The sequence below is a fragment of the Tamandua tetradactyla genome, chromosome 20 (genome assembly GCF_023851605.1).
Source record: "Tamandua tetradactyla isolate mTamTet1 chromosome 20, mTamTet1.pri, whole genome shotgun sequence".
NCBI classification, from domain to species: domain Eukaryota; kingdom Metazoa; phylum Chordata; class Mammalia; order Pilosa; family Myrmecophagidae; genus Tamandua; species Tamandua tetradactyla.
In genome coordinates this window covers 51985486-52008711 of record NC_135346.1, presented here as the reverse complement: position 1 = coordinate 52008711, position 23226 = coordinate 51985486, and the positions used below count along the sequence as shown (strand labels likewise).

General features: G+C 43.2%; 1 protein-coding gene across 1 annotated transcript in view; it reads right to left on the bottom strand.

Moving 5' to 3' along the window:
* Positions 1 to 2676: 2676 nt before the first annotated feature.
* Positions 2677 to 23226, bottom strand: part of KCNIP1 (potassium voltage-gated channel interacting protein 1) — a 412473-nt gene continuing 391923 nt past the window's right edge. Inside the window, exons 2-8 of the mRNA XM_077137631.1 lie at positions 14501 to 14625; positions 13193 to 13262; positions 11664 to 11734; positions 10672 to 10779; positions 7530 to 7634; positions 6587 to 6649; positions 2677 to 3516 (exon numbers count right to left, since the gene is read on the bottom strand). Coding sequence (XP_076993746.1) covers positions 3469 to 3516; positions 6587 to 6649; positions 7530 to 7634; positions 10672 to 10779; positions 11664 to 11734; positions 13193 to 13262; positions 14501 to 14625 — 590 coding nt within the window. The 3' untranslated portion in view covers positions 2677 to 3468. The remainder of the gene's footprint in view (positions 3517 to 6586; positions 6650 to 7529; positions 7635 to 10671; positions 10780 to 11663; positions 11735 to 13192; positions 13263 to 14500; positions 14626 to 23226) is intronic.

Sequence of the window (23226 nt, the reverse complement as noted above, 5' to 3'; positions counted from 1 at the left end):
AATTTGGGCACAACGAGTCAGTAGAAAGCAGAAGTGCAAGCCAGAGACGGAGACAGATATGGCTGTAGGATGGAGGCAGAGATCAAGCGGGTACCAAGCTAGCTAAAGACTTCAGGAGAAAGCATGCCCTGGGGACACCTTGATTTTGAGGTGTCCCAAACTGAGAAATGATAAAATCCTATTGTTAAAGCCAAGCAGTGTGTGATATTTGTCATAGCAGCCCTGGAAAACAGAGAAGTCAGTGTTGAGAGGCTACCACTGTGGGCAACTGGGGCTCTATCCTTCTGGTGAAGTCTGGAGGAACAGTTCTTAATAGACTTCAGGGTTTCTTCTATGGAGAGGGGAAGCGTCTGGGGTCTCCATTCACCCACTTTGACAGGCATCAGTTACAGGCAACCCCAGGATGATGCTAACACATGGTTCTTCAGGCCTGTCCTGCACTCAGCCAGAGTTGGGCTCTCACGGCCAGCCTCTGCAGAGACAGAGTCACAGACAGAAAGTTCACAGGCATTTGTGGTTGGCTGCAATTTGGTCTACCTGCACGGTAATGGTGAGTGCCGAGGGGATCTGGGGAAGGCAGTATAGCCTTCCATAAGCAGGTGTGGTGACTGGCAAAGGGGGTGAACAGAACGCCTCCAGGAAGACAAGTTGGAGAGGTGTGATCCAGGTGAGAAACTTGCTTCCCTGCTACTCTACTTGCTGAGAGGTGCATGGATTCACACTTGGTTTTGTGTTCTTGCTTTAGTGCTTCTGTGGATACTGCAGCTTTTATTTTTCTCCTGTTCTTTTATTAAAAGCTCTGTTGAATGGTGACCAGCAGCCTATCACTTACCAGAGGTTCTAAGCTCCAGTGTACACTGGACTCCTCTGGAGAGAATTTACAACATAGAAGTGCTCAGGGCCCCACCTCCAGGGATTCTATTTCAACTCATCTGGAATGGGGCCCAGCATCTCACACTTAAAAAAAAATCCCCTTCTCTGCTTCCAAAGTGATTTTGGTATGTAGTCACGGTAAAAAAATACTAGCTTAGATCTTATATAGGCACCTGACACAGGCAGCTAACTGCAGGTGCAGCTTGATCCAGCAGCTCGTTGATACCATCCAAGAGGTTTTTTCCCTCTCTGTCTTGCCTTATATGATGTCTAATTTATCTGCCTTTGGTTGGCAGATAACTTCTCAGAATCCTTGAATAGCTGCCAACATGTCTTAGGGCTGCATGGCTTTCTCATTTATGTCCAGTAGGAAAGATAATTTTTGTCCCACTATTCCTAGCAAAAGTCTTGAGATTCATGTTGTTAGGGCAGGCTTAGGTCTCAAGTCTACTAGTGGACCAATCACTGTGGCCAGAGAGATGGAAAGGGACTGATTAGGTGAGCTCAGATCCTAGGATCGAGGGTGATTTCCCCAGCATATCGGCCCTGGATGCACATTCAAGCCACCCGGGTAGCTTTTAAAGAATCTGTTACCTGTGCCCCTCTGCACTGACATAGATGGATCATAGAGGTAGCCTTACTTCCTTGGGTTGAGCCAGAATCCCCTATAGGAAAGTGCTATGTGGGGAGTGGTAAGTGTCTAGTTGCTCTTTGGAGCCACTTTCTATCTGTCTATGTGGCACCTTAGTCAAGTCCTCTCACCTCTCTGAGCTTAAGAGTCCTCATCAGTAAAACTCTACCTTCCAGAATGCTCTATCATGAGCATTAAATAAGAAAATGTACAAGGCCCCTAGCAGAGTTCAATAAATTGCTTTCTGAGAATGCTAATGTTGGCTCTTAATCTTTCTTATGTGATGACAAATGAGGAGACAAAGACCCAAGGTGTTCAACTTAGTTCATCAATCGATAGGCATAGGCTGAAGTCAGTCCATCAACCCTTGGACCTCAAGTCCGCCAGCAGGATGTCCCATCCTCCTGTTCATATCTGTGTCCCCAACCAGGCAACCGAGACTTCACTCTTTCTACATTAGAGTGGCATCTTGGGAATGGCGGCTTGGGGAAGGTCTTGTGAAGGATCTTTTCTTGCAGCTGCATTTGCACATCACACATTTTGTAATTGAACCGTGCGTTTGCTTGGTACAGTGTGGTGGATTGAATTGTGTGCCCCAAGTTGGACATGTTCTTGGCCTTGGTCTGCATTCTGGTGGGTGTGGGTCCATTGTAATATGATCTCTTCCAGATGTTTCTTTGGTTAAGGTGTGGACCAACTGAATCAGGTTGGTCTTGAATCCAGATTACTGGGGTCCTTTTTAAGGAGTGAAAGTCAGCCATGGGGAGCAGCTAGAGGCCTGAAGTTCATGGAACCCAGAATAGAAAGGAGAAGATGCTGCCATGTGGCAAAAAAGCCAAGGAGCCCCAAAGATTGCAGGCCAGGCAGAAGATACCCACCCTAGGAGGAAGCAAGCCTTCTGGCCTTTGAAACTATGAGCCAATAAATTCTTGTTGCCTAGCCAATCCATTGAATGGTGTTTGTTTTAGCAGCCAAGAAGCTAGGACAGACGGGTAGGGAGCTGTACAGGGTGAGGCCATGGCCTGGCCCAGTGCTTGGTACTAGCTCCTAATAACTAAGTGCTAAATGAATGGATGAACCTTCACTTTTCTTGACTTACCTCTCCTGTCCAATGGAGTCATGGAAGAAATGAAGAGTAAGAGTGTAAGAAATAATTCTGTTTATTGATTAGAACATGGTATAAAATTACAGCAATTTGCAGGCATTCTGGGCTTTCTGGGAGGGACATGCAGTGCTGGGCTCTAGCAGGGTGTGGGGTGGAGGCGTAGAACCACTAGACAATGGCTCCCTTCCTGGGCATGTAAGGGACCTGGGCTATCAGCACAGATGCTAGTGAGAGAGAGTTATTGGTCCTTACCTCTGGAAACCAAGGACACAGGCAGTTTGGGTCATCAGACAATGTGGTGTTTAATAAATTAGTCCTGTCCTACATGTATTAGGTGCTGACCTTCCTGATCTGGCCATAGTAGATTTGAATTGTTCTGTATAACACTCATTCTTTCCACCAAAGGAAGAGAAACAGGCACATTGGTTTGGGAAGCCATCAGAGGATGGTGTGCATTCGGCTCAGGCCATCTCACTTCCAGATTCATCAAGGTCCGCTGGACTTGCAGCAGTGGTGGGGGGCACGCAAGCAGAAAATTGTGCACTACTGTGTAAGCTCAAGCAGAGGGACCTTCCATAGGGCAGCAGCATGAAGAGATGAGCATGCTTCCAAAACAAACAAACTCAAATTTCATCATGTCTCTCTCACATAGAGGGAGGAGGAAGGGTTGGCAATCAGAGACTGAGCCAGTTGATGCTGGGTTCCATAGAAAGTCTTCAGCAGAGAATGCTTCCAAAGTGTTTAAAATGCATTTCTGTCCCAAGAATCGGTGTGTAAAATCAGAACGAGGGCAGATCAGGGTGTCAAGGTGGTTGTTTAATACAATGTCTCCGAGAGCCAGATGGCTGAGTGTCCCTAGTTACATGACATTTTGGAACAGCTGGAGGGACCTCATGATGTTGTCATCCTGGGAAGGGAGACAGGGGAGAAAGAAGATGGTTAGAACTCTCTGCAGCTCTTTCTTGAGAAGGTTTGCAGTTCTGCTGAGCAAATCTCTAGCATGGGTTTCCTCTGCACCAAAAACTCTGAAAGGTGAGTAAAGGATGGAAACCTAGAAAGTGAGCAACCAAAGCAAGAAGCACCTTTTCTGGCCTTAAGGAAGAATTCAGAAGAAACAAATTATCCAGTAAAATAGTGAGCGTTGCTTCTGGACTCCCTATTTTATTTCTGGACCATTGCATTTTATCAAATGATTTCTCTGCATCTGCTGAGATGATCATTTGAGTTTTCCTTTTTATTCTATTAATGTGATGAATAGTATTGATTAATTCTTGAATTTTAAACCAACCTAGCATGCTTGGAATAAACCCCATTTGTTCATGATATATTTTTATATATTGCTGGATTTGATGTTTTCTCATATTATCCATGTTCAGAAATAATATATTATCATAAAATTTTAAAAAATATTTTAATGGCCTTGTCACATTTCCATATTAAACTTATGCTGGCCTTATAAATCAAATTGAGACATAGTCCCTCTTTTCACTATTTCCTGAGGTTGTATAAAATTAGTATTATTTCTTCCTTAAATGTTTGGAATATTTACTAGTGAAACCAGTAGTAAGCTTTCTGCATTCTCTGTGGGAAAGCTTTAAATTACAGATCAATTTCTGTCACAGACTTTATAAGACTATTCAGATTCTCCATTTCTTTTTGTGTGAATTTTGATAAGTTGTGTTTTGCAAAGAATTTGTAGATTTCATGTAAGTTGTCAAATTTATTGGTTAACTAACTCATCCTTTTTGTTTGTAAAGTCTATAATGACTTTCCCCTTTTTATTCCTGATATTGGTAATTTGAGTTTTTCCTCTCTTTTGTTTTTTTCTTGATTAGTCTTGCTAAATATTTATCAATTGTATTAATCTTTTCAAAGAGCCAACTTTGGGCTTTGTTGATTTTCTTATTGTATGTCTTTGTAAAGTATGCTCTTTATTTTATACTTTTATGTCGTATATTCGCTAAAGTATAAGTATTGAATGAAGAAAATCCTCAAATGTTTGGAGATTAAGCAACATATTTCTAAATAATCCATGGGTCAGAGAAGAAGATATTTTTAATTAAAAGATAATGAAACTATGACATATCAAAATTTGTGGGATGCACCTAAAACTAAACTCAGAAGGAAGTTTATACATTTATGTGTATATATTAGAATAGTCGAAAATCAATCAACAGAATCTAGAAGTGAGAAAAAAATCCCCAGCAAACTGAATTTTTAAAAGACCCATGAAATAGAGAAGGAAGGAAATAATTTAGAGCCAATAAATTAATGAATTAGAAAGCAGATCTGAAATAAAAAAAATCAGTAGAGACAAAAGTTGATTCTGGGTACTCGAAATGTTAAATACATTCTAGAACAAGGAGGTATTATTGCCTAGTCAGGCTACCTGGTTTCAAATCTTGCCTCTGTCACTAGCTGTGTGACCTTGGGAAAGTTATTTAATATCTCTGTGCCTCAGTTTCTTCATGTGCAAAATGGGATGTATCATAGTATCTACCTGTAAGGTGCGCTGTGAAAAAGAAATTAATGAATAGCTTTAGAAGAAGTTGCTAATGTGAAAAACTAGCCTGATTAAAAGTCTGATAAAAAAAAGTAAAAAAATAAAAAAGCAGATTTCAACAGAGCACGGTATTTAAAATCAGAATGTCAGTTCAGATTTGAACTGTATCACTCTGTGACCTTAAGCACATCTCTTAAGCTTGTGATGCCTCAATTTTTTCTTCTTTAAAATGGGTATGATCAGTGCTGCTATTAAACCAGTTCATAATGACTAAAATGCTGAAACGTTCCCAATCCTGTTGGTAAACAGCTGCTGAGCTGAACTCCCTGACCCTCAGATCGCAGCATTTTTCACACCTCTGGCTACCTGGTAATTGACCCATGATCCCAAGACCACCCAAAGGTCCTTCAACTAATGGGTTAGTACTAAGTTTAGTAGGCATTCTCCAGCTCACTGCTCCAGGATACTGGTGAAGGTTGGTAGTGACTGGTGAATGCTCAGGCCATTCAAGTTGTTAAATATATTGAGTATCACCCTGGGTTTAACACGTCTTCCTCACAGGCTTGTCCTGGGGTTTGTGTAACGTGCCTGAAACTTGGTAGGTGCTCATTATGTGCTGATTACTTTTCTCCAGCTTTCTTGTATTTGCAGGTCTTATTGGGTAAAACTCGGACTAACCATGCAACTTCCTGAAATAAGGTGGAAGTATAATTGCATTTTTCTAAGTAGATGAAAGAAATCATTTGCAATTTAGTCTCTGGCAGAGACTTTGGGGCCAGTCTATGAAAGTGTGGTCCGAGGACCAGCAGCACGTGCCATCTGGGACCGTGTCAGAAATGCAGCAGCTCAGGCCCCACCCCACACCTATTGCATTAGAATCTGTACTTTAACAAGATCTTCCAGGAGATCAGTTTGCTCTTTAAAGTTTGAGTGGTGTTGGTCCAGGGTATTTGTTTAAGATGATTTCTAGATCCCAACCCAGATCTACAGAGTTAGACTCTCCAGGATTGAGGCCTGGAAATGGGCATTTTCAGAAGTATCCTGGGAAATTCTTATGTACCCTGTGGTTTGAGAATGACAACTTTAGATTTCTTTTCGGGCTACTCCCATGTAGACTGGGGAGTGGGCCATCAAGCCAGAGGCAAGTTGAGAAATGACTGTTGCCCTCTTGAAGAGTTTACTGTTCCACACAAGACACCCCATCCATACTCCTGGACTTTCACACCCCTCCAGGCCTGTACTTTAAGTGTCTAGAGCTGTCCTGTGCTTAACCAAGTCCAATCACGAGTCAGTTTGAGGAGTGGAGGTGGTTGGCTGGGTTTTTGCTGGCATTGCTGTTGGCAGTCGTGCTTTTGCTTCTGATCTGAGGAGTAGCAGGCCGGGGCAGCTCCTCATTCCCTTCCTTCTGCAGGCCCCAAGCCCCAGATTCCGTTTCCCACATTTGTATGTATCACACCCTAAGATCTCTCCTTACCTCCTGACAAGATTCAAGAAATTCATCTAAAGTCACGATGCCATCTTTATTTTTGTCCATTTTCTGAAAGACACAATAGGAAGTGCTTAGAGAACTTGGTAATGTGCTTTCCCAAACTTGCTTTTTGTGAGTCCACTTCCCCGTGAGAATTAGGGTGGTGTTTCATTGGCCAGACTACTCCTTTCAGGCTGTGGTTAGAGCTCTTTGACTTCCATGAGCTTCCTTAAAATGAAAAGACTTGCTTCAGATCCTAATCACCTCATTGCTGGGTTATTCTGCTAACATCCTAACATGTCTTCTTTTTCCTATTCTCTCTTCCAGCCTGTCCAACTGGCAGGGAGAACATGAGAACCAAGAACTTCTAGTTCTGTTTCTGTCACTTTCTGGGTGATCTAGAGTGAGTTTAAAGCCCCTGGGGGCCTCTGTTTTCCCATCTGTAAAGTGAAAGGATTGGACTAGAATGAGCTCTGATCTTGAGTCTCTCTAGATTAAACTTACTCAAACACCACTCTGATTACTTCAGTGTGCTGCTCAAGGACCAATGGTAGCCATCCATCCCTTCCCAGAGCAAGATGAAATTCTTCAACTTTAAGATCTCCCAATCCTGTCCTGTTCTAGTCTCCAACTTTATCTTCCCATATTCCCCAGACATAACTGCTTAACACCTACACAAGCGTGCTTAATGAATACTCCTCTGTGTACTTTGATCCTCCAAGAATCTCTATGGGACTTAGAGTGCACACTATACCACTTACACGTAATTCCATATTTCCCTGTTCTCTTCTGTGGTGTATACTTGTCTGTGTAACTACACCCTCTATTCCTTGAGAACATTTCCTGAAGTATTCAGTACAGTGTTAGCCACAAGCCACTTGTTCAGATGCTTGTGAGTTGATTGATCTCAGTTTGGCTTAAAGTTCCTGCACAAGGCGCATACACTTACCTGGAAGAAGACGTCCACATGTTGCCTTGGTGTGTCCTCTTTGAGCACAGGATATGTGTATTTCCCCATCATGTCATAGATGGCTTTGACAATGTCCACCATCTCCTGGAGAGGAGGCATGGAGGCACACAGCGTGAGAACCAGGAGGTCAAACTCTTCCTAGGTGACAGAGTATGGGCACCCATGTCCTTCTTGCCAACGAAAGTGATTAAAAGATTAAAAGGACCTTTTCCTTGCATGGTCAGGCACCCAGAATTGAACCTGAATCTCCAGCATTGCAGGCGAGAGCTCGGCCACTGAGACACCATCGCACCACTCTAAAAGGACCTTCTTTAGATGATTGAAGGGAGTTTAAAAGCAAGCTGAGGGGTTATATTCCATTCCTTCTAAGACCCTATTCCTAGGCAGAGGGCAGTGGAAAATTATCTTCGCCTTCAGAAGCTCTTGGGTAGGTTCCCATTCCTTGGGCATCTTCACCATATCCCCAGTGAGGGGTTTTGTGTGGGATCCCCATTTCATGGGCTTGAGGCAAATGAAATATTATTCTGAATTAAAGCAAATTTCATGCTATGGCATATATATTTAAAATCCCCACAGGTTCTGTTGCAGTTTTAAGCAATGAAAATTGATGAACAGCCAGGGTTATTCTTAAGGTACTCTAGGTCAGTGGTTTCACAGACTGGAACATTTGTTAAAAATCCTCAGGTGCCCACCCCCAACTCTACTGAATCAGAACCTCTGAAGACTAGGCACTAGGAATCTCTATTTTTATCAAGACACGTTAGGAACCATTATTCTCAATGTTTATGGCTCATCGTGACTAAATGTCACCCCAGAGGGTAAGCGGTGTTAACAGAAGACCCTTCATACCACTAAATTTTAAAATTTTATTCAAAAATTTCTAAAATTCACCAATACTCAATACCCACCAAGCAACAATTTGTCCTCCTGTCCCCCCACTCACACCCATGTAACTATTGATCTACTTTCTGTCTCTAGCTAGATATTTCATGTAAGTGAAATCATCAAATAGTTGTCCCTATGTGACTTGCCTATTTCACTCGGCATAATGTTTTCAAAGTTCATCTATGTTGCAGTTTGTCTTAGAACTTCATTCCTTCTTATGGTCGAATAATATTCCACTGCGTGTATGTACCACACTTTGTTTATTCATTCATCTGTAGGTGGACACTTGGATTGTTTATGTCTTTTGGCTTGTGAATAATGCTGTCATGAACATTGGTGTACAAGCATGTGTGTGAGTCCCAGTGCTCAATTTTATTGGGCATATACCTATGATTGGAACTGCCAGGTCATATGGTAATTCTATATTGAACTATCCGAGGAACTGTCATACAGCTTTTCCACAGTGGCTGCGCCATTCTACATTCTTACCAACAATGTGCAATGGTTCCACTTTCTCCAGATACACCCTAATCATTTTCTGTTTAAAAAAATATATCCATCCTGGTGGGCACGATGTGGTATCTCATTGTGGCTTTGTTTGCATTTCCCTAATGGTTAATGATGCTGAGTATCTGTTCATATGCTTGTTCGCCATTTGTATGTCTTCTTTAGTAAAATATCTAAGTCCTACGCCCATTTTTCAATTGGGTTGTCCTTTTTGTTGCTGGGTTGTAAGAGTTCTTTAAATATTCTGGATCATAATACTAAATTTAAAGTCAAAACAAAGGGGTGTCTATAAGTGTAAAATATCGAGTTTTGGGCAATGAGGGAGCTATTGGGGCCTGGTTTAGCCTTTCTTGCTTTTACAAATTATACAAATTATGTGACCTCCTTCTCTCTGTCATTGGAATGGCTCACCATACATCTAGTTGATGATGCCAACTGGAAGCCTTTGTATTTCTGGAATACTCAAAGCTCTATTCTGCCTCAGAGCCTCTCTGTTGGCTATTCCTTCTGCCTGGAACACTTTTCCCAGCATTTTGCATGCCTGATTCCCAGATGGCAACCCTTTCTTAGAGACACCTTTGCTTACCTCTCCTGCCAAGATATCTCCTACTTGTTGACTTGTGTATCGCCTATTTATTGTCCATTGTCATCTTTCAACACTTATCCATGAGAATGGGGGCCTATTCTTACTGTCTCTGGCTTTTTCTCCTGCTTCTAGAACACTTAATAAGCTTTCGAATATGTATTGAGCCAATGCCTGACTGAGTGAATGAGGAATGCAAGCTCTCTGATCTTTAGTTGTCTCTCTGTAAGGACAGAACCTTCCAGGGTTGTCGTGAGGATTAGGGATGTCATTTTTAACCCCCACAGGGTGCTGCCTGGCAAAAGGAGCATCATCAGTGGACGTGCTACAGGATGCTAAGTTCAAACTTCCACGGAGACCCCAGGACATGGTAGATACCAAAGGGAGTTTTTAGATAGCCCTGTGGGTACTTCACTGGCTATATCTACGTGTACCTTGAAGCTCTAAAATTGCCAAGGAGTGATGATTCTGAAATGACGTGTGTTTCTGTAAAGATGGCTGGACCTTCCATCACCCCCTAGTGTAATTTTATTAGTAGGCAAAATAAATTGTAGCCAAAATGATACAATTTTATTGTTCTTCTCAAAATCTCCTTTTCTCTTCTAGGTAATGCCTACAATTTTGCCATTCCAACTTTTAACTTTAACTTGTGGCTGTTAACCTGTTAAAATGCAAGGTTTCAGGGGGTGTGAGGGTAGTTCAGTGGTAGAATTCTCACCTGCCATGCGGGAGACCCCCGTTCAGGTCCTGGCCTATGCACTTCCCAAAGAAACCAACAAAAACAAACAAACAAACAAAAAAGTCAACAAATGGTGCTACAATAACGGAAACTCACATGGAAAAAGAATGGAATGTGACTCCGCTATTCAGCACACACACAAAAAAAGAACATAAAAAAATGCAAGGTTCCCCCAGGAAGAGTAACTCTGTACAGTAAAGCCACTGACAACAGGTGAGAGTGAATCTGTTTAATTGCGCTCAAGAACCAATTTAGGAAAAAGGCTTCCTGGGACAAAGGGGCAGGTCAAAAGTAGTCTTCTTCATTTTGCCAGAAGCCAGCTATGTTAGCCTCAAACAAGAACCCTCCTCATTCAACAGTTTGACCCTCACAGTGGTAAGATGCTTCTGTATTCTTGGGATACTTACCTCTTTATTTATGTACCCATCTTTATTGATGTCATACAAGTTAAACGTCCACCTTAGTTTCTCATGAACGGTTCCTCTCAGCAAAATCGACAGAGCAGTGACGAAGTCCTGAGAAGGGACAAAGGTACAATTGACATTAATCACAGAGCCAGTGGATGGTGCATAGCTCTGCCTTTGGGTCGGACTGACTTTGTGACTGCTTTCATCTCCCTTGTGCTCTTGCGCCCTGAAGGGTAGGGTGGAGCTCAGTGAAGAGCTCCCCACTTCCATTCCCTACCCTGCCGTGTCTTTGGGAGAAGCCTCTTGAGGAAGGATGTTAGTTCTGTGCATGTGCTGATAATTCCAGACCCAAGCTAACCCAGCCTTCTCTCCTATTGCCTCATCTTATTGCTGCAATGATTTGTTTATCAGATGAGTGGCATGATGGTCTAGAGGCTAAGAATGTGGTCTCTGCAAACATACTGCTTGAGTTCAAGTCCCTCATTTGCATTTACTAGATCTTTTGCCCTTGGGAAAGCCACTCAATCCTTCTTTGTTTTACATTCCTTTTGTAGAAGCCAATGATAATAGAACCCTACCTCATAGGGTTATTATAAGGATTAAATGACTAATAAGTATGGAGATTGGTGCATGATAAGTTCAGTGTACATGTGAGCTGTTAAACTCTTATTATTAGTTTTTTTTTTTTTTTTTATGGGCAGGCACTGGAAACCGAACCCAGGTCCTCGGGCATGGCAGGCAAGCACTCTTACCTGCTGAGCCACCGTGGCCCTTATTATTAGTCTTTTGATGAATAATAAATTCCTGGAGGGTAGGGACAGTTGCTTCTTCCTCTCTATCTTCAGGAAATGCTTTGTAAATGGGTAAAACTTTCTTGGTCTTGATTGAGAGCATTTGATGACCCAGCCATTCCCATTTAATACTCCATTGATTAGAGGGAGAGGTGATTCAGAACCAGGGGACCCGCTCAGATGAGTTGGAGACAAGCATACCTCAAACTTCACGGAGCCTGTCTGGGTGGTGTCAAAGGCATTGAAGAGGTAATGGGCATACGTGCTGGCATCTGCAACGTAGAGAGGGAAGAGCAGGTGAAGGGAGCAGTGGCTCCACAGCGGGGAAAGAAAACATTTAAAAACACAGACAGGATAGCAACAAGAAAGAGGGGAGGGTGATGCTTGGGTGACAGAAGGGAGAAAATTATGGAGGGGGCAACCTGCTGGTGTGAACAGGGCTCACCCAGCTCTCCTGCGGTTTAGGTGGAAAGTTCTAGTAATAGCCTGGACATGCCCTTGTTCCTCCATGCCTCTCTCTGTGTAATATTTGGAGGATGGAGGATATACTCATGGATGATTACATGAATAAGGTGCTCTGAAAAGCAAGGCACTGCCAAGGAGTAAGCACACACATGGAAGCAGACAGACCTGGGCTTGCATACTAGCTCTGTCTTTAATGGCTGTGTGACTGCAGGCATCCAAGTCAACCTCTCTGAGCTTCACTTTCCCTTCTCTATTAAATGGGAGTAGCAAGACTTATCTTTCAAAATTTTTGAAAAAGTATTTTAGAACTACATAAGTGCCTGGCACATAGTCAAAACTTAATAAATAAATAGTGGCTTGATAGAACTCAATAAATTGTGATCCTTGGGCCTGCACAAGACCACTGGGTAGGGACTGGGACCAGGCACTGGTTTTCAACCCTTGGAAGGCCACATGTCTTCTATTAAAGAGGTTCATGGGAAACGAGCCCCAAGAAGGGTTTGGGACACTTGGATTTCTTCTGTATCAGAACCCAGGGAAGGAGTCAGGGTATGCTGAAGATAGCTCCTGGGGGCAGGATGTAAGGTGGCATGTGCCCATGGAGGTCACAGGAGGACCCATCAATGTGGGCTCAGCATAAGTCCAGTCCCACCTTATTAAAGTCCCACTTTATTAAAGTGAGTCTGGGGAGGCCAGAGATCGTTATTATAGGAGAGGAGAGAAAGTGCTGTGGTCTTAGCCCCTTGCTAACCTGACTTTATAAGCACCTTATGTTTCCTGCATTTTTTGGATTAGTTTATTTTTATAGTCTCTGTTAAGTTCTTTTTCAAAATTCCAGCTTTTCTCAATTATTTTAAGGAAAGGAATGGAAAGTGTCTGGCACAATGTGACAAAACTTCGTGTCACACCCTTATGGTGCCTAATCCTGCTTCTGCTCCTCGCTAGCTGTGTGATCTTGAGTAATCTACTTAACCTCTCTGAAACTCAGTTGTCCCAACTGAGATAATGCTACCCACTTTATAGAACTGCTATGAGACTTTATAATATTGCTTTATCAATCTCTCCTCCCCTCCTGGAGAGGGTCCCTTTTCAGAGCTTCCTTCTGCTAAAGTTTTAGAGAATTCCACATCTTATTATAATAGAGGAGGTACTCTTCTCTGAGTTCTCCCTTACCACGGGGAAGGGGCAGATGACAAGGAAGAGTGAAGGGAAAGCTGCCCACCAGAATGGGGGCTGAATAGGATCTTTTTAAAAGTCAGACTTACCTCCATGAGGGAAAAACTGAGCGTAGATCTGTTTGAAAGTTTCTTCATTGACCACACCACTGGGACACTCCTGTAAGATGGAAGTGGGAAGCTGTTTTGCAAAATGACAAGATTCCCATCAAGGAAGGGGCATTGTGGGGTGGAAATAGTTTGGACTCTTTGGATTCTGGCTCAGCCATTTCTGAGCTGTGTGACTTTGGGCAAATTTGACCCTGGCCCTCAATGTCCTAACCTGTTAAATGGGGCTAACAGTAACTTTCCAACAAGGCAATTGTAAGGTTTAACATATGAGGCAATGACAGAGGCCAACCAATTCCATTTCCTCCCTGGTCTGGGTGCTGTTCCCTCTCAGCTGGGTGCCCATCTGGGCAGCCTCCCCACAGGTCCTGCCTCATCCCAGTTACCTCCTGATAACTCTCCTTTTCCGGATGGGAAGGAAAGAAGCCCTAATGGAAGGGAACAGGCCCCTGTCAAGTGCAATCGAGGCTCCTGTGGGAAGACAGAGACATCCCGGCACTTGTCGGATAACTCCCAGTGGCTGTTGGGATCCTTACTGGCCAGCACCTTGGAGAACACCGAGACTGTCCACAGTGTGGAATTCACTGAGCTCTGCCTGTACAGGCTGCACCTGGAGGGAGCTTGGGCACTTCCCTCCACCCTGCCCCAGCCCAGGATTTCGAAATAACATTGCTCTTGGAGAGTTAAACAAACAAACAAAAAAATACAATACTCCTATAAGATCTGAGAGCTGTAAAGTTGGCTTGAAAAGAGAAAGTATTAATGTAAAGAAACAGGGAGCCAACTAACTCCGGTTCTCGGGCTCCACCTTCTATTCTAACTTGGCTTCCCATGTATCTCATGGGAAGAGAGGGGCCAGCAGGTGGAGCAGAGGGTCTGGTCCCCTAGTCAATTCTATCTCCCGTGGTAAACTAGCGTGCTGACATTCAGGCTGACACATCAGTCTATGGAACCTTGGTGAACAAACTCAGTGGACCTCAATCCCCTCATTTTGTGGATACCAACAAGATTGAGAGTGTGAATGTGTTATGCTCCAACTTACGTCAGGGTGAATTCCCCAAGACTGTCCACCCTGCAGAGTTTTGGGGCAGTTGGTCAGTTTCCAGTAGACTGAGATGGCCTCATCTTTTCCTGAAGCCTTTCTCCCTAACAGATGACCTTGCTCACGTGTCCCCACCGTCGTGTTGGCCTTCCTTGCACAACTGCACCAACTGGGAAGCTCCCGTCAGGGGTCCCTTGGTGTTTGGGAGAGTTAACCCCAAGTGGAAAATGCTGCCGGGCAAGTCTTACATTTTTGAAGCCTCGATAAAGTACTTGCAGTTCCCTCTTGGTGAAGTTGGTCTGGGCCTCAAGCTGCTCCAGTCCCTCCGGCCGATGGCAAACCATGGTCATTTCCAGCTCATCTTCAATCTTATCTGGAACCAGAGGAGACGGCATTGGAGGGCTGACCTGGACGGGCTCTTTAGTGAGACCGCAGTCTGGGCTGTCAAGTGGGTGACCCGGGACACGGGGTTGTGGAGATGAGGGCAGAAGTGCGACAAATAAGTCAGATGAAAGTATTTCCCTTCCTTTCAAAATAACCTCGAGTATTCAGATTGCAGCTCACTGCATCTCCTGGATATTCCAGATTATGAGAGACACAGGTAAAGGAACAGAATGAAAAACATTTTTCAAACAGCCAATTAAGAACTAGAATAGAGACTCATCTCTTGGACCAACAAGGGGAAGGCAAACCTGATTGAGTATGAAGTTCAAGTTATAGAATATTAAATATTACTTTATAAAATTGGAATGTATTGTACAGTGTGTGTTTTTATAATATTTACTAGATATCCTTAAATAATAGGAAAATGACTTAAAAGAGAGCACTACTTTATGTAATTGAAAGCTTCAAAAGCGTTTGAAGGTGGCTAAAAAAACAGTTGTCTTAAGTAGTAGTTTGCTCTTCCCGCAATTTTGCTCTAGTTATCTAGGAGGCGTCAGTCAGTTAAAGCAAGAAATCTGCGTGTCTCCCGTGGAAGGCTCACAAAGTCCAAAGAAGTGCGACTTCCCATGTTTTACCATCAGCGCAGTTAGAGCGTTTTCCTCTGAGCCCCTCCAGCATGCTCTCCATCAGTTCACTCCAACCAAGAATCAATCGCCATCTAACCTTCTCTGCCTCTTGCCACGCAGACATTAGCAAAGCCATATATTGAGCGCCTGTAAATCTGGGTTGGCAAGAGTAGGGACGAGCCGGGCAGGCTGCTGGGGGCACACTCGGACCGGGGCACCCTCCACGGCGGCCGAGACTGAGGGCGGGCTCAGGTTCACTGCTGAGAACAGGGTGCGCGGGCGCGCTCAGCTGTGCTCCTTTCCCTAGTCAGTGCCGGTCCCTCGACACCAGATTTCCTCTGCAGCTGTCACTTGTCCTTCTGAGACTTTGATCCCAATACAAAGGGAATCCACCAAAGCACATTTGTTTCTTGTACATATTCCTGAAGGTAACGGCTCAGGTAAGGCTCAAAGGGTGAGGTGGAATAACTGGGTGACCATTTGCAATTGCGGCGCATACCACCTTCTCCCGGTGCGGGGAAGGCAGATTATCAATATAAATGAGCTACTCTGTTCGTACAAAATAGCCGCAGCTGGCCGATTTCCCCGTAATTCTTACAAAGCCTTTAGTTATTGTCATGTTTGGAGCTGACGAATTAAGTAGCAATTACCTAAACACTGCAGTGGTTCTGTGTTAATCAAAGGGCCAATTCTCAAAAAATAAAAACAAAAAACAAAGCTTACATATATTTTAATTCAGGTATAAATAGAAATCAGCTGTTTGTTTAAATCTCCTAATGTATCTACTAACACTTTTACCAAAAAAAAAGAACAGATATTCAACTGTGAGAAGAGGTGAAAATCATATACAATGTAAATGAAAAAGATGGAAATGTATTTTGGGGAGAAATGACATATTTTTGGAAGTGTCTGGTATACCTTTCTAGGTCATATCTGAATACTTAAATGATTTTTTTTACAGCAGTGTGTCATTTCTGTTTGTCTTCCTGTGGCCGAACTCCTCACAGCAGCGAGAAATCTCTGCAGATGTTGGAAAGAATCTTTCTGATTCAGAAACCACACTTGCTTACCATGGCCTTTATTAAAAATGCACTAAGTAATTATTGAAATATCAAATATTAAACCCACTTCATTAAGGTGGGACTAGACTTTATTAATAAATGATTTGTTTGCGGTCTGGGCAGCCGGATCAATTTCCATATCAAACAGACTCTGTAATATCTGAACGTTTGAATACCGACTGCCAAGCTTTGGTTTTGTTTTGTTTTGTTTTCATCACCCCCTAATTGTCAAGATGTGGTAACATCAGTCCAGGCAGGAAATTCACATCTTTGGGGCTTAATGCTGCATAATGGACATTGAAGGTTTAAACTAATGGCCCTTGAAGTTTTTTTTTTTAATTGCATTTCATAGCAAGAACTGTATTTTGCATTACAATCCAATATGCATATACATAGATTAAAAACATTTATGACATGTTTTGAAGCGAAAGTTTCATGAAATGATACTTCTGATCACTAATGTGCAATGTACTCTATTCTCAATGCTAAGCTATTTCTCTTTTTAATCGTGCTGGTTGTGACTCTTGTGTTATGACTTGTATTTGAAAGTGCTGATTTAAATTGTCTTCAGTTGTTACAGTCTTATAAGGGTGCCTAAATTCAGGCTAGCACTTCCTTTTTATGCCTCATAGTTCTGGCCGCTGTAAATCTATTTGAAAGGGGACTTAGAAGGGGCTGCAGAAGTTTCGTATCCCTTGTGTTGCCCCTTGGGGCTTCCCTGGGTGCTGCCCAGGTGGTCTCAGTAAAGGAAGGAGGGTGCTCAGGTCCTTGGTAGGGGAAGGAGGAAATAGAATAAGCAAGTGGGAGACTCCTTGAAAGTTTCTTCTGAGGTTTAACAGTCTCAAAGGCCAAATATTGCTTGGGATTATTGTCTTTGTTATTAAAAATAATGATGAGCAAGTTGATAAGTCAAAATGAGTTTGGATGATAGGGTTCAAAATTAAACATAGAGATTTAATACTATGATAATAAGTACGTCATAAGGACACATCAGAATACCTGCCATTTGTAAAGTACTTTTAATCTGTAAAACTTTTTCATGTCTTTTGTCACCCTGCAACCTTGTGTGTGGTGGTGAGTAGGGGACACTTACCCTCTCCAGCTGAATATTAGGAAGAGGGGTGACTGAATGGATAAAGTGATTTTCTAACTATGAGTGCCTCAAAGGGTGATGAGGTCTCTGTCAGTGGAGGTAATTAAGGTGAGACAGAATAAACAATTGTAGAGGATGCTACATATGAAATCCTCAGACCAAATGCGAGGTTGGAGCAGATGATTTAGATTGCGGGTCCTTAATGTTTGGGGATCACAGATTCTTCTAAGCATGTGACTAAAATTTTAGACCATCTCAGGAAAAAGAGAATGCATCTAATCGCAGCATTTTGCCTGATTCCAGTTATCTTTTACATAGGAGCTCTCTTCCAAACTCTGTCACTAGATGGCTCTGTCTCCCTCCTAGGTTATAAAGCCAGCCGGACCTGGAGCCCAGCCACCCCAGGTTCTCCTTCATCAGATCTGGCTTCTATGTGCTTCTACAGTAGTGTCTGCTTTCCTCAAGCACAGATGGAAACTTGGTTTGTCACCAGGCTTGTATCAGTCCTGCTCCTGGCAAACTTTGACTGTGAGAATTCAATGGACCCAAACCTTTGGTCGTTTTCCTCCTATTAGGTCCAGGACCACCTCCTTCTACTACCCTCTGGATTGAAAAATAATTTCTCCCCATGCAGTCTCTAGCAGGGACTTTACACCCATCTATCCATATGGATTTAAGGTTATAAAATGGTGGCCCTCTGGCTGAATGTAGCTCAAAGATAGTTTTTTTTTTTTTGAATTATCATCAGTGTTTAAACATGGAGGGTCACATAAAAGTTTGGATTTCTGATATCTCTTGGGAAACGGGAATATCTCTCAGCTTTTGTCTCAAATTCTCTTAAGACGAGCTAACTAGAGCTGAGCAGTGGCTTTTCCCTCTGGGTGTCTGTGGTCTCTAAAGCCCCCTGTTGTTTACCTCTGGTTCACATAATTTATCTACTACTGGCTCCATACAGGCATTTGCATTTTTGGTCCCTGATCTCTACCTGCTTATCCTTCCACCTGCCTACCTTTCTCCTACATCTCACCTCCAAGGTACCTCCCTCTGTTTCTCCCCCTCACTATTTGCTTATTTAAACACATTCTGCTTTGTTTCACAAATGACTGGAAGCAGATTATAGGAAATGAATATAATAAAATTAAAAGGCAAAGTAATAAAAACTACCTTAGAACATGTAGATTAGATTAGGAGGTCAAGACCATAGGGAAAAAAAACACAGAAATTCAGGCCATTTGTTCTAAACAGTTACTACTCTTGAGCCTCAAATTGGTTCTGAACTTTTACATACATTTCAGTGCCCACGAGGGGGAAATATGTCATTTTCTTAGGGAGTGCAGACTTCCCTATAACTTATCCCTGGAAGAGTATTTCCAACTGTTGCCGTATAGGTGGGGTTTGCTAACAAGAGGAAGAAATTTGGAGGGTGAGTAGACTAATTACAAGAATGTATCCTTGATTACCAAAGCTCTTCCTTTGAAAGTTGCGCGACCAGAACAGTCAAGTTAATTTAAGCTTTTGTTTTTTTTTTTTACCTCTCTGATACTGGTAATACCACCAGGCGATGTCTAGGAAAAAGTAAGAAAACATTTTACCAAATCCATTCATCACAAAAAAGGCAAAACACTTATTTTGACAGAGGGGCTGCTCTGAGGGTGGGATTTGTCTGGGCAACGGACCAGCTCCATATAGGAGAAGAGGTCTTTGCTCCCTTCTCAGCAGGACTGGGGCTGGCCCTCTCCCTGTTCTTTACCCAAGGTCAGAACAGGCCAGAGCAGTGTGCCCTTGGCTCCCAGCAGCAGCTCACTGAGCATGCCCTCAGCCATGCAGTCATGCAGCCTGGAGGGAGATGGGATGGCCAGGGGCAGAGGATGCACAGATGCAGACGCGTCCTTTAAATTTGATTTGAAGAGTGACGATACCCTTCATGGTGAAGAGGCCCCCTTTACCTCTCTCCTCCTTTTTGATTTGAAGCTGAATACCTTCCAGGGCTAGGTATTCACACAACAGCATTGATTAAGTATCTACTATGCATAGATCAGTGAGGCAAACAATTCTGTTCCCTGCTCTCATGGAGCTGACAATCTACAAGTCTTTGCTTCTCTTTTCCTGTTTGCAGCTCGATGAGTAACACAGATGCAGAAAAGGAAAAGGGCTGTTGGAAAAAAAATTAGCACGTTAGGATATGTGGGCGGAGTGGACGAAGACTAGGTCAACCATTATGCCCCATATAAAACACAAGACAAAACACAGACCCTGGAAAATCACCCAGGTTATGGTGGAGTTGGGTGGGCCCAGGGATCCAGAGAGTGGGAAACAGGAACTCTGATTGTTGCTCCAGCTGCTGGGCCTTTTGGGGACCGTTTGCTGTTCAGTCTGGTTCTCCTCTGTAAGCCTTTCCTATAAACTTCCCCCTGTCCTTACCAGTGCCCCTGACCAAGAGTGTTCAAGGAAGCCCAGCTACCATGGTAAATGTGTTTTAATCACCATCACCCCCCCTTCATGTCCCTTCTTGGACAGAAAGAGGTTGTTTTTCTTGCTTCTTCTTAAGGTGGTGGTACAGGTGGGTATCCACTCACAAGTGTTTGTGCTTGTCTCCTGGACCAAATCCCAAGAGAAAGATTTATTTTGTTGGATTTAGGTAGCATTTTCACAGGGATAATTCTAAGTACATGGATTGACCTTCTCTGGTATGTCAGGAACATGATAGGTGCTGGCATAAAGATGAAAAGGCATAATCTCTGTCCACAGGGAATTCGCAGATGGAGTTCATAGCCCAGGGGTAACAAACCCAAATGCCTACAGCCCTTGGCAGTTACCTTAGATGAGTACAGGTGATGGGGTACGACTACAGAGAGTGGTAGTGCCTGAGGACCAGGAAAGCAATTGCCCCATTGAAGAGAGCAGCCATACTCAGCTGGTTGTTGCTATGTAGGAATTTAGGCCCAGTTAGGCTAGATCTTTTGATTTTTCAAGAGAACATACGATTAAAGGATTGTTTATGTCTTGATATTTTTTTTCACTGACTTTAACATTTGAAACACACAGCATGAACCAAATATAACATATCTGTGGGCAGGACATTGCGGGTTGATGGTCTGGAATTCTGTATTAGCAAATCACCTCAAAGCAGTATGAGTATTGCTAAGTCATTAGGAGGTAAGATGAGGAAGCTCTTAACCAGTGTTGGATGGGTGGCAGCAGGCTGGAAAGGACGGCAGGGAAGGAGTCAAGGGGAAGTGATAATTTACATCAATGTTGATGGAAGAGAGGACAAAAGAACAGCATATGTAAAGAAAGGGACTGAAACCAAAAGGACCATGGCAGGAGCTCTGCTTCCAGGACTGGTGACTCCTTTTGTAGCAGAGCTGACCTCCCCCTGAGAAAAACTAGGAAAGAAGGATAAAAAATCATATCTGTTTGATGGTATTGAAGAGCTACCGAGGCAGCCAGCACTTGAGAAGCCAAGATCCTGAAGAGAAGAGACATCCATTAGAGTCAGCTTTGCAGTCATTGCTGCTTTTCAACTCAAAATATGTGTTGATTCACAAGTGGCACAAGTGAAGAGGTTGAAAAACTGAGTGAAAAAGAGTTTGCTAAGAGTGAAGAATATGAGTATAATTTCCTACAATCTTATGGGGCCAGGGAGACAAAATTGGACATCAGTCCTACTAAGATGTCCAGGACTTGAGGGACCAAGATGCCCATAGTGAAAAGAAGAAAAGAGACATGAGCCTGATAGACAAAGCTGCTTATTCCCTCAAAGACTCTGCTAATTCTTTAGTGATTGAAACCAAGAGAAACTAAGCAAAAGCCAGAACTAAAAGGTTGCAGAGGCCTCTCACCTCTCACCCCTCTTTACTTGCAGGAGTGCCTAGATGTCCTTTTGCATGCATTCTCAATAAATTTTCTGCCTGTTTACTCGATACTGTGATATGCCCTTGAATTTTCTCGTGGCATGGTCAAGAACATGGATAACACAGTCAGCAACATATTTTGGCAAGCCAGCCAGGAAATACTTCTCTCTGCTTATCTGGACTGGTAAATCATGGCTATTGACTGGGAGCCTTGACTGTATGCTTTTGTTTTTTCTTCTTGCTTGGCTCATGGCTATCCTCTCCCTGTCCATATGCAATTCTCTCTCTCTTTCTCTCTCTCTCCTTAGCTCTCTGAGACTTTCCTACACTCTCTTTCCTTCTCTTTGAGGACACAGACCCTTCCTGCTGACTTTGTTCCTTTTCTCACCTCTTGGACAGAGGTCTTCTCCCCTGCCTCCATAAGAATCTCTCATCTCCTCTGGTTTTCTGTGCCTTCTAAGACATCCCATCTTTTGTAACACAGGATTCTGGACTAAGGACTCTTGTACTACACAAGGTGTTGCATTTCACATTCTTGGGAATGTGATTTAGGTCATGGGAATTGAGTACTTACTAATGGAGTGTCTCCCCTCAGGCCTTGATCATTTAGTCTCTATTGAGACCCATTGTGGACTAATATAAAGCTTCCCCTCTAGAGCTTGCTCTTTTAGCCCTCAGGAAGCAAGAACCTAGAGGACAAAGATATCCCCGGGAGCATATTCCTAGACTTCTCTTAGTGGGGCAGACCCCTCCACCCTGGGAACATAAGTCTAGACATCTCCTGGGGAGGAACACCCTGGGAGTGCCCAATGACTCTACCTCCCATGTTTCCAAGAAACTGGACCAGTGGAGAGGGAGATGCACAGCTCTGAGGTGTGTTGGGATGCCACGCATCACGCTGGTGCTGGCGAGGCTCTTATATTTCTTTTTCCAGAGAAAGTGGGAAATCCCAACAATCAATATAAGCTAAAAGACAGGGAAGTTTAGCCTGCCAATGGAACTCTTAATTACAGTACCAGTCTCCAGTCTGTGAAAGACAGGGAAAGTTGTCAGAAATTCCCTATAACTAAATGTTTATGGCTCTTTATCAAGACAAGGACCTGAGAGGACTTGTTGCTGGTGTTATGCCCACATCTCAATTTCCATTAAAGGAGAAGATTTTAATGATCCCCTGTTAGAACTTGTTTGCTAAATTGCATGAGAATATGTACCAACAAGCCAGTTAACTGTAATAAGCTAAGGTAGATAACTCAGGAGGAATAGGAAAACCCGGTCCTGTTCCAAGGCCTTAGTAAAAGACTTTAGAAAGTATACTATTTCTGGAGTGATGCAAATGTTCTAAAAAATGATCATGGTGATAAATATACTACTAGGTGATGATATTGTGAGCCATTGATTGTACACCATACACAGAATGTTTGTATGGTAAGAATGTACATGTTCCTATGTTGGTTTGATAATACAAAAAAAGAAAATATGCTAATATGCACCTCAACTCTCAGGAAGGTCAGATTTTGCTAGGTACTCATTTCATCACCCAGTCTATCCTCTGAAATTTGGAGAAAGCTGCAAAAACTCTCCATGAGCTGACAAACTGACAAACTCCCACTAATGACCCATTAGAAACTGTCTTTTCTGTCTTTAACAATTGAGACAAGGCTGAGGAGGAGGACAAGGCAAAGAAATGTAAGAAAAAGGCCAGAAAACAGGCTTAACTTATTGCAGGCACTGTTAAAAATGCCTTGTCCCCTCCTTTAAATCACCCAAATCATGGCTCCAAGCCTCCAGGGCCTTGAAGCCATGGGTCAAAGGGTCACTGGCAGAATGTCATAAACCTTGAGACAACCCTTGACCTTGAGACCCACCAGGGCCTTGTCCCAAGTGCCACCAGCCTGGGCATTGGGCTCAGGGACTGCATTGTCTTCTAAAGGGAGGTGGGACAGCCCCCAGAGTCCT